General features: G+C 38.6%; 1 protein-coding gene across 2 annotated transcripts in view; it reads left to right on the plus strand.

The window, feature by feature from the left end:
- LOC135472281 (centrosomal protein of 162 kDa-like) overlaps positions 1-12,053 on the plus strand; it is a 31,503-nt gene that overhangs the window by 5,280 nt on the left and 14,170 nt on the right. Inside the window, exons 6-18 of one of the 2 annotated variants that reach the window (XM_064751719.1) lie at positions 304-344; positions 503-591; positions 984-1,121; positions 1,559-1,592; positions 1,967-2,092; positions 2,950-3,228; positions 4,912-5,016; positions 7,148-7,224; positions 7,710-7,770; positions 8,731-8,946; positions 9,668-9,813; positions 11,228-11,363; positions 11,628-11,740. In XM_064751719.1, the coding sequence (XP_064607789.1) occupies positions 304-344; positions 503-591; positions 984-1,121; positions 1,559-1,592; positions 1,967-2,092; positions 2,950-3,228; positions 4,912-5,016; positions 7,148-7,224; positions 7,710-7,770; positions 8,731-8,946; positions 9,668-9,813; positions 11,228-11,363; positions 11,628-11,740 (1,561 nt within the window). The remainder of the gene's footprint in view (positions 1-303; positions 345-502; positions 592-983; positions 1,122-1,558; positions 1,593-1,966; positions 2,093-2,949; positions 3,229-4,911; positions 5,017-7,147; positions 7,225-7,709; positions 7,771-8,730; positions 8,947-9,667; positions 9,814-11,227; positions 11,364-11,627; positions 11,741-12,053) is intronic. The other variant, XM_064751728.1, reaches the window with a different exon arrangement.

The following is a 12,053-nucleotide window of genomic DNA, read 5'->3' on the forward strand; positions in this document are numbered from 1 at the left end:
TTTAATGTATTATCCATGTCTTTCTAGCTGTCATGTAATATGTAAGTCTAATTTTATTTCATTCATCAATGGTATAGATGTATGTGACATCTATTTGGATTTGTGCAATCTTATAATGACCTCATCAAGTTAAAGTTCTACATGTACAGACATATACTTGTTAATTTGATTTACTGTAATAGGCAATGCTTTCTAGTTTTTACAGTTGTGTTTGCATAAAAAACATCAGGTTATAGGTTTGTAAAATGTGGATATATGTAGCTAAGAATTCACAGTGATTTATTTAACATTTTGTTGTTGCAGAAAACATAGTCCAAGGGTTATGGTTGAGACACAGAAAAAGGGTAAGACCATTTGTCTTGGAAGATTTAATGATGGGATTTTTGACATTAGCTCCATCATTTTTTTGTTACATGGTTTAGATTGTAAGAATATATTTGTCATTCTTTGTTTCTCATTGATTGCAATCAGTATTTGATTGTGATTGCTTGTATCTTTGTAGAAGATGTAGTAGCCAGTAAACGCCTGAGTTCGCTGAAACCTGGGGCAGACACTCTGGAAGAATTAAGGGATAAGGAAATGTTCTTCAAGGTAAGATAAATGTTTAGTTTTGTGAGCTGTTTGCAATGGAGCATCAAATGTTTCTTTGCCAAAATGTAATACTTAATAATTGGTAACTGGGGAAAATCAATTACATTACTGAAAGAATATATTAAGCATTGGTAAGGAACAGGGAACTCAGTCATTTTTGACTTTTTCCCGTGAAACAAGAAACATTAAAAAAATTAAGAAAATAGGGAAAAAAAATCTGTTAAAGAATACCTGAATTAAAATTCAAATGGAGTCAATTAGATTCATTTTTCAGATTCACTGTGGCATTTTTCCAAAATGCTGATGGTTTTGTGCCTTTGTATTTTTCATTCATTCATTTATTTATGAAGTCCTTGTAAACTTAGTTCATGCACATTTTCCCCTCATGAAAGAACCTTGAGAACGATGGTGAGTCGCTGGACTATGGTAAACTGAACCGAGAGCTGAGTCAAACAGCCAGTGGTTTTGGCTATACCCCAGAGGTTAACCATCAGCCGGCTGTTGAGACTACTGAGGGACCACAGCCTGAGGTTTGTATAATCTCCCCTCTATGTATCAAGATCAAAACTTTTCAGTCCCATTATTTATTTATTTGTTTAATCTATTGGAGGTTTAATGCTGTAATCTTGAATTTTTCATTTATACAATATCTATCAGGGTTGACGGGCCTGATAATGTCCCAGTCATGAAGATAGTCATTGAGAAAGAAAAGTCATAAAAAAAGTCCTGACTTTTTCTCTTCACTGCACTTCTCCATGTAACATTTATTTACTCGTATTATTATTGCGACATGTTCATCACATCAACATTTATGGGTTTATTTTTCCTTCTTTATTATTCCAATTTGATGATAATCAAAACATCTTAGCCACTAGTCTGAATGGTGAAATGCTTGTCTTCATATTTTTTTACCTTGTAATTGGATGTCATAACTGTTTGCCAGACAAGCTATTTCTCTTTGTTTCAGAATGCACCAAAGAAACCCAGCATGCTGTCTAATGGTAAGAGTAGGCAAAAAATGACCAGTACCACAAGAGTAATATTCATAATTACATTTAATTTTTCATTTGATCAAGTGCCTGCAAATGTATTTTGTAAATGTTTTATTGCCCCTGTCTGGAGGGAAATTTATTGTTGATGAAGCTGGTCTTGAGTGTATATGGGAGCGGGCTGTGGCCTAGTGGTTAAAGATGCATGCCTTTCAATCCTTAGGACACATGGTGTATGGGTTCAAACTCAGTCTTGGACATGGAATTTGTATTTCCTCCGCTCTGATTGTGTCTAGACATGAATTTGTACAAAAAATCAGAGACTAGCCTCTATGAGGTTTTTGTTCAGTTGACTGGTTAAACATTGATAGCTTTGTTTTGTGTAGTGGCCCTGATGGATTCCCTGGAGTCTACGCTGAATACATCAACATCACCAGGTAGAAAGGGAGATAAGCCAGACGCAGAAGGCCTCGCCCACACATTACAAGACACCCTCAAAACTGTGGGCACAGGTCAGTATTTAGCATTGGGAGTGGCCTTGTAAGATTAACCAAGAGAGTTTAGTTCAGTCTTATGTTAATACTGGGCTTAATTTCTAATGCACTTTTGAACAACCTGGCCCAAAATGTTGATGTTGCACAGCTTTGTGAAAGTTTGGGAAGAGAGAATGTTCATTATACTGTACATTGTGTATCCTATTTTTTACAGAGAAAGTTGCCTATCTGACGTTATTAGCAGGCATGAGATGTGTCCTCTTTTTGGAGGAATTCCTCTTAAGTTATACAAAAAATGCCTCGAAGAATGTTGAGAATTTAATTCAGAACTGCTACATGTGTCAGAATGATGAGTATGATAAATGCTTTCCTCTTTTTTATCCCAGTGTCTGTCTCATCCCTGTATTAATGAAGATAAGATTGCAGAAATATATTACCCTAGTTCTTCATCCTTTTCACTTGTGTGGTTTGGAACTCATTTTAAAGGCATCTCTCTTTGCTTAGAATGAAAAAATCATATTTTACCTGAAGCCCTTACATTGGCAAACCCACCAAACATAAAATTATAGCCATAATTAAAAGATTAAAGTGGATTGAATTTGCATTAACATTTGCCTACAACATGTGAAAAAATAGAATATGAAGCATTGTGAAACCATGAGTTAGAAGGTTGGCTATTTCATGAAATAATGTTGATATTTACAGCAACACATTGAATTCTTTTGAAAGTTCTAAATGCACTTTTTGAGCGGTATTGTAGGATTGTGCACTGTGTTAAACATCTGCCATTCATAATCTTAACCAGTCAGATTGGTTCATCAGATTTCCAGGCGCATTCGCATTCGCAGTGTCAAATTGTGTTTTACCTTCGCCAGGTTTACTGGGTACTAACACCAGTCAGGAGATATTGGCGTTACAAGAGGCCTACAGAGGGGTGCATCTCTCACCCACTATCAAGGGAGACGATACTGGCACTGGGCTGGGGCAAGATGACTCTGGTCGAGTGCCCAGTGATATTGGCCCTGATGAAATAAGACCTGACTATATGGGCACGAGAGATACAGGGCAAGATGACACTGGACATCAGCCAGGCCTGGATGAGCCTGATAGCATCAGACATAGACATGAGGACGACTCAGTTAATCAGCCTAAAGGTGAGGATGAATGTACCTCGCTAGTGTGACAACACTGCTGAGATACTTGTGTTCAGAAAGTGGGCAACAGCATAGGGAATTTGCAGGCTTTCATATTACGTCATGATAACATCCTCGAGCAAATTGACTTTTGAGCTACTTGCAGATGTATCTTTTAAAGTGGCAGTGTTCGTGTCTAAATAAATATCATTTAAATGATAATAAAGCATCATTATTTTTCAAATCTTTGACACCCAGACCCCCTGGTGGACATAGTTCAGAAGATAAGTTGGCTGTACATGTATTTCACTTCAAGTATGACATTTTTCAAAGGACATATTTTGCTTTATTGTTATGATTCGCCTACCCTATTGGGTCTGATAGGTTTTTTATTTTTTGGCAAAGTTTAATTAATTTTGTATCAGAAAAAAATATGAGCTTCAGAAATATCAGTTTGCCTTTGAAAGTACATTTTTACATTCCAAACTTCAGGTAAAATACAGTAAACCGGTTTACTTTGTTAGCTATATGCTGTAAATACAACCCCATGGTCAAATTGTCAGATTAACCCTGCCGTGATGTATAACATGACATTTCAAAGGGATATCACTCCATTGTTGTAACATAATACATCGAAACGATGAGCTATGTTTCACCCCATGTTTTGGGAATATCAGGTGTATATGACAGACAGTGACTTCACGTTTCCTTCACCTGGTTATCAGATATAACAAATGAGCATCAGTGATAACTGTTGTACTGCTGATATTGTATTGATCCTGTGGCCTTTGCTGATGTATTGATTCTGTGGTCTTTACTGATGTATTGATCCTGTGGTCTTTGCTGATGTATTGATCCTGTGGTCTTTGCTGATGTATTGATCCTGTGGCCTTTGCTAATGTATTGATCCTGTGGCATTTGCTGATGTATTGATCCTGTGGCCTTTGCTGATGTATTGATCCTGTGGCCTTTGCTGGTGTATTCATCCTGTGGCCTTTTCTGGTGTGTTGATCCTGTGGTCTTGCTACTGATGCATTGCTCCTGTGGCCTTTGCTGATGTGTTGATCATGTGGCCTCACTGATGTTGTATTGATCTTGTGACCTTGCTGATGTTGTATTGATCCTGTGGCCTTCACTGATGTATTGATCCTGTGACTTTTGCTGATGTATTGAGCCTGTGGCGTTTGCTGATTTATTGATTCTGTGGCCTTGATGTTATATTGGTCCTGTGGCCTTGCTGGTGGTGTATTGATCCTGTGGCCTTGCTGGTGGTGTATTGATCCTGTGGCCTTGCTGGTGGTGTATTGATCCTGTGGCCTTGCTGGTGTTTTATTGATCTTGTGGCTTTGCTGATGTTTTATTGATCCTGTGGCTTTGCTGATGTTGTAGTGATCCTGTGGCTTTGCTGATGCTACCATCATCCTATTGTACATCTACACCTGTTGTATTGATTCTGTGGCCTTACCGATGTTGTATCCATCCTGTTGCACAGCTGATGTGTTGATCATGTGGTTGATATTGTATTGATCCTGTGGCCTTGCTGATGTTGTATTGATCCTGTGGCCTTGCTGATGTTACCATCATCCTATTGTACACCTGTTGTATTGATCATGTGGTTAATGTTGTATTGATTCTGTGGCCTTACCGATGTTGTGTCCATCCTGTTGCACAGCTGATGTGTTGATCATGTGGTTGATGTTACAGACCGTACCATGGAAGAGATCATGAGGGAGATGAGAGAGATACAATCACGAGGTGAACAAGAGGAACAGTCAGAGGTGGCTGTAGACAGACGCAGACAGCAGACAGGTAAACACACTGTAGCCTCGGACATAATGAGTAAAAGGGCTGGTATATAGCAAGCCAAGTGCGTGAAAAATTATGCCCATGTGCCAATGGGCTTGTCAGATGCCTGCCATCAGGGTCATTGGTGCTTGAGTCAAGTGCCTATATCCCCATCAGAGCCAGTAGGCCTGAGTCAAGTGCCTATATCCCCATCAGAGCCAAAAGGCTTGAGTCAAGTGCCTACATCTCCATCTTGATAATAGCCCTGAGTCAAGTGCCTATATCTACATCAGAGATAATTGGCCTGAGTCAAGTGCCTATATCCCCATCAGAGCCAAAAGGCTTGAGTCAAGTGCCTATATCCCCAACAGAGCTAATAGGGTTGGGTGAAGTGCCTATATCTCCATCAGAGCTAATTGGCCTGAGTCAAGTGCCTATATCCCCATCAGAGCCAAAAGGCTTGAGTCAAGTGCCTATATCCCCAACAGAGCCAATAGGCTTGAGTCGAGTGCCTATATCCCCATCAGGGCCAAAAGGCTTGAGTCAAGTACCTATATCCCCAGCAGAGCCAATAGGCTTGAGTCGAGTGCCTATATCCCCATCAGAGCCAGTAGTCTTGAGTCAAGTGCCTATATCCCCATCAGAGCCACAAGGCTTGAGTCAAGTGCCTATATCTCCATTGAGCTAATAGGCCTGAGTCAAGTGCCTATATCTCCATCAGAGCTAATAGGCTTGAGTCAAGTGCCTATATCTCCATCAGAGCTAATAGGCTTGAATCAAGTGCCTATATCCCCATCAGAGCAAATAGGCTTGAGTCAAGTGCCTATATCTCCATCAGAGCCAATAGGCTTGAGTCAAGTTCCTATATCTCCATCAGAGCCAATAGGCTTGAGTCAAGTGCCTATGTCCTCATCAGAGCCAATAGGCTTGAATCAGGTGCCTATATCCCCATCAGGACCACTGGGCTTGAGTCAGCTGAGTATATCGCCATCAGGGCCAATGCCCCCGAGTCAAGAGTTTGTCTCCCCATCAGGGTCAATATTTGACATAGCTGTTTCAAGTGTGCATGACTGTGATTTCTTCATTGACAGACAACAAACCCACGTGGCGGTGTCCATGTTAAAATATTGTAAACCACAGCAATCACACACAATTCAGAAAATGTGCACATTTTAAATTAATCTTTTTGAAACCTGAAAGTTTACTCGGAATGAAGCATAGATTGAAGTCAATAACTAAGAAATTGTAGGCTGTAGACAGAATTCTTTACTACAGAAAGTAAAAGTTTGTCCCATGTACAGCGTAGGACCCAGTTCACTCATGTGTCTTGCTGCACTACAGCTATCTGGCTTATTGATCACAACAAAGGATTACATGTTCCCATTAGAATGGATGTCAGGTTAACTTTATGCCATATTGCTGCCATTTTAAAATGTTTTTGGACCACCTGAATTTGGCAGAAATTTAATTCTAGGTGGATATTGAATTATAACATTCTGGTAATAATAATAATTGTGTATCGTAACCTTTACAAGTTCATGGTTAAAATAGAGTTACTTTAGAGAGCGTACAGTGTAATTTATATGTTAGCATTGCTCGGAGGTTAATGATTAGGTACAGAAAGGTTAGTTTAGCAATCAGTAGTCAGTGTAAATGGGGCAGAGGGGTAAGCTAAGGTAGCTCTGTATATCCCTACGTTTGCTTACACTACTGTACAAATGCAATATGACATTAACCTGTGTATCTTCAAAGGTTATCAATGCAGTTTTATTTCCGTACTGTATTCTTCCAGTCAGATTGTGAAACATCTGAGCCACATTATTTAATGGTGTAATATAGGCCTTCAGATTTTGTCACTTCATACAGTAGAAGTCATCGATTCTTGTTAGATTTGGTGATAAGAAGTCCTGAAAAGTGTTTCGTTCTGAAATGTTTGTGGTAACCCAGCCAATGGCTAGCCAAGGGCTTATCAGGACTTCTGGTCCTATATCGATGGTGAACATATCCACTGATCACAACATGACTGTATTCATCCTTGTCAAATGAAAGCTTGATGAGAGCTAGTTGAATACTACATGTCTGCTAAAAGTGGGAGAGTGCATGCCACTGGGAAGTTTAAATCTGGTCTATACTGTGTGAAAATAATTTGTACCAGATATTTCTCCATTTGAAGATCAAGGAAAAGTTACTGACAAGGGGCCAAGAAGACAGACCAAAGTCAAACCAGCTGTTGTAAGTATTTAAGATTTATTTATTTATTTATTGGTTTGTTGTAAGTATTTAATGATTTATTTGTTGTAAGTATTTTAGATTTAATTATTAATTTTGGGGGTTGCAAGTATTTGAAAGGATGAATAACCTGACTAAAGGCACATCAGATAACATGCAGCAGTCGCCAGTAATGTGGATTGTTAACCCACACTCCCATTCTACTGTACAACCAACAGTTGCAGAGAGCTACATAAATACTATTTTGTTGAAGTCCTGAAGTGAATAAAGATGCTGCACAGAGCATAAATAGTTTTATTGACGTAAGCTGAGAATTATTAGTTGAGCAGACAAAGTAAGTGGCAAGAGGCTGGAAGGAAAGGAAATGGGAGGCGCTAACAAGTAGTTTTAACAAATGTACATGGAACTGATAGTTGGAAATGACTTTTCACGTTTTGATTTTGCTGAATTATATGACAGGATGGAATTTTTTGTTCTTGAAATTTCAGTCATTTCAAACTAAACCTAATCGAAGATCCTGGTCTCCAGACAGTTCCTCTCCAAACAGAGGTTTGTATATCGTGGCTAAGAAACAACTGAAGCTTTTTTGTGCTGCACTATGGCTAAAGGGATTTTCAAATTATGGTTCAGCTGACTTTGTAGGTGAAGTGTTTGGAATCCACTTTCTTATTAAGCCAGATACATGTATTTACCTTAATTCCTTAACCTTTTGGCAAGTGAAAAAGCAACTTTCAGTGCAATTTATGCACATTTCCAAATTGATTTTGGACGTAAAACAATTTTGGTTGGATTGGTGAGTTTCAGGGCTTTACGAAAAGTATAGTTTCATCCGCCAACACAGAATAATGCCTTCAGAGTATGTTTGAATAAAAACCTTGCAATCAGGCGAAATGGTTGAAGAATTACGGTACATGTTTTATCCTAATACTATTATGTTTGTGACAGTGTTACATGTCCTAAGCTTGACTCGTACTTTCCCTGAACTTTCTTCTGATATGTAGTATGTACACACTGATACATGTATTGAAGGGTTTCTGTTTCGTTTTCAGTAAAATGTGTTGTTGTACAATAATGTCCATAACTCACATGTTTCAAGATACAATATTATATCAGAATGGCCTTCCTTTGTGACATTACATCATTATTCTACATGTATGGCCAGTTGTAACATTGGCTGGTATATATAATATAGAAAACTAATTAACCATGATCACAGTATTCTTGTGAATGACGTACATACGCTTGTGTATTGCTGACTTTAATAATGGTTGTCTGAGGATAGTTTTATATCGGCATAAAATAATACCATATTAAAAGATAGGCAAGAATGCTGTCAAAGTGGCTATGTCATTATACATTGGGATGTCACTGTATTTTTGTAATGACAGCACTAAAAACTTAGAACATCTGGTGGATGAACTTTTTAATTCTTGTTTTTGCTATGTAGCAGACATGGACGTTTGTCTCCTGTAGTGTCTGAACATATCTGACTCAAATTCTTGATTTTAGGGAAAAAATCTTCCAAAACGAAGCTAGCCACTGTGAAAAGCTCAGGTTATGGACAGAGGAGTCAGAAACCATTACGAAGGGACCGTGAGCCAGGAACCAGGAGTGCTGAGGTCAGCCCTGAGCGGGTCATCAGCTCTAAACCCCCCTCCCCCAAGAAAACCCCACCTAGCAAACAGTCGTGGTCACCAGCACATGTGGCCCACCAAAAGGTCAAAGGTAACATGACACTTTAAAATTGATATCAAGTTGGTTTTTGATACATGAATTTAAGTGCTGCTGATTTTGTAACATTTTTGAAGAACTGTTGGTTGTGCTGTAAATTTTGTGAAGGAACAGCCTTCGTTAGCTGATGTAATTTCTCCACACTGCATCAAGGTTGTTCTTTAGATTAATTCTGTTGACAAATCTATTTGGTATTCTGATGGTTTATTAGAACTTCAGTTTGAGCATCACTTCACTGCAATTGCCGAGCTGTAGAATGTTAACTTGTAATGTGTTTGATTTATTTATTTGATCGTTGTTTTGCACCGTACTCAAGAGTATTTCACTTATATGAGAGCAGCCAGCCGACCAGGCAGAGCCATGAGGAAACTTGTGATCATCTGCAGGTTGCTGGCAGATGTTTGGCGTTCAAATCCTGAGACGTCGTACCTAAAGAATGAAAATCTGCAGTTGTGGTACTTCCCTAGCATAAGTGCTCAATTTAAGGTCATGGGCATACTGTGACTAGTATACTGTGACTTGGGGTGTCACTCCTGGTGTTCAGTTTGGTATACTATAAAGCATAGCCTTTCATTGAGGCAGCACTATAGATATGTCAGATGAATATTCTACGCTTAGTGTTTGTGGTCCAGTGGTACATCTGTGCATGAAGTTTAAATTAATGATTTATAATTTGCAGCAGTTAATTAATCTAGATTACTGATTTACATTTTAGGCACACAGTCATCTAAGACAGCATTCCAGCCATTACCTCAAGATGGAGCCAAGGAATCCCAACTCATGGCCTCAGTGGAATCGTTTGTTCAATATATCAGGGATCAGTTCTCAGGGACAGAGCCAGAGAAAGTACCACTGCTTCAGGTATGAGTTTCATCAAAGTTCATTTTGTTAAAAAACTACAATTTTGTCTAACATGTCAAGTAGACTTCGGTTCAATGTAAGTATATGTACAGTACAGCTCAGCCTAAAAGTCAGTTGTTTACAGCAGGTAGTGAACTCCAAGATACTGAATACGGCTGTACTAGTGCGTGACAAACGCTCTACTGAGCTTGGTGTCTAAATCCTGCTGAGGCATGTAAGGGTATTGTTGGAAGGTGTGAATATAGTTCCACCTGCTTCCATATCCTACTCTTCATGCGAAGGTGCAGTTCCCGTGTATTTGGCTATGTGAACATATACTAGCCATGAAAAGTAGAAAGTTTATCTTGCAATATGTAACTTACCTTAGCACAACAAAATATGCGCTGAAAGTCATCGGCTGCGATATTTTATTGTAAACTCGCCAAATTTTCTCGTAAACTTCACGAACCAAAGTGACTGTCTGGCACATAAAGCAGGTGTAATAGCGATTCCTGCCTAACACTTTGCCACAACACAGGCAGACAGCAGTCTTATCATTTGTCACATTTGTATAAAGGTGATGTCTAAATAACATCATGTGTTTATATTTCTGTAAGGATATTGTAAGCCTCATATCAAAAGAACTAAAAACAAAAAAATCCAAAACAACATATGCTCAGGACAGAATCAGGCATCATCAGACTTCAGACCTTTCACTGTAGGCTACTTCCGGTTGATAGACATGTAGGCCCAGCCCCAGCTATCGGTGTTTTCAAGTAATCTATATTATGTTGATCTTTCAAAAATCTTTTAAATCATCCTAACAATTTGAAGAACTTTTCCGAAGTTAGTGCATAGGCCTGACAATAGTCAGCCACGTGTGTGTCAGTTTCTGTGGACGGATCGCTGACTGCCTGTCCAAGAGCTCTCTACAAGCACTCTACAACCCTTCTACAGACTGTCTGAAAGACCTCTAGGAATGCACTCATTTCCTGTCTGGTTTGACTTTTAACCTGAGCTGGATTGTATACTTAAAAGCATAAGTGTAGGTAAACTTTGATGAGACAGGGGCAAGTTCTAAGTAAGAGAGCAGAACAGAATAGAAATTAAGATAGATCTTCAGTTTTATTGTTTTTTTTTTGGTGTCAGCTTGCCCCTAAAACACAAAATAAATTTGGTCTTGCCTAACCAACACATACACCTGAGCAGCTGTACAAACACATGTGCAGGTAGATGATAGACTGTTGTCATTTTCTAAGTAGACAAGAAATAAGATGCTAATAGTTAATCCCAGCATGCTAATAGTTAATTCCAGCATGCTAATAGTTAATTCCAGCATGCTAATAGTTAATTCCAGCATATGTACATATTAGAGGACATTCAGGTCATGAACCACAGATAAAGCACACATATTACCTATCATTACACATTCAAGGCAGCAAATGCTCTGTCTGAGAACCTTGCTGGTAACCGTGGCGCAGTGCTGGAGAGAGAGAAGGTGCTGATGACTGAGCTGAAGCTGAGAGAGAAACAGTGGAGGTTAGAGCAAGAGGAACAGCAGAGAAAGACAGGTACTGTGCATCACTTTCAGCTGAAGTCAATCGATAACAGTATATTAAAGTGTATATCAGATGAAAAACCATTGAGACATACATGAAACAGTTCTAAGTATTAATTGAAATACAATCTTCATAAGGCCCCAGTGGACAGTACAGAAATTAAGTGGCAAAAATCCCCGTTGACTGACTATTTTTTTGTCATACATTAGTGTTATGCTCAACAAAGGAATATTTAGGGATGGCCTTATTGATCATGCGCTAACGTTTGATTGACAGCTGTGTTAGAGAACCAGGAGCGAGAGCTGAGCAGGAAGCTAGAGGCTGTCAGGTTGGAATACGAAGAACAAATATTCAAACTTAAACAGGAGAATTTTGTTTTATCAGCTAAGGTAACTATTACTTATTTCTTTTGTTGATTGTATATGTTTTAATGCAGTAATCAGTAATTTTGAAAGTAACTATTAGCCTGTGTATTTTCAAATGTACATCAGTAGTAAATAATTATTCTTTTTCTGTAAAATGATAGGCCTTTTCCTTCAGAAATGTTCAGTAGCAAATGTTAACTGTTATCAAAGCAAATATCCTGGTTTACTAGCTTACAGAATTTAATGGTTTTGATGAAAGTTTTTAGTTTTCCATAAAGGTAATAGTAATTATGGCTATATATGAATAGACAACATTTTATGTATATTCAGTGAAACA

This window comes from Liolophura sinensis, chromosome 1 (assembly GCF_032854445.1).
Source record: "Liolophura sinensis isolate JHLJ2023 chromosome 1, CUHK_Ljap_v2, whole genome shotgun sequence".
In the NCBI taxonomy this organism is placed as follows: Eukaryota; Metazoa; Mollusca; class Polyplacophora; order Chitonida; family Chitonidae; genus Liolophura; species Liolophura sinensis.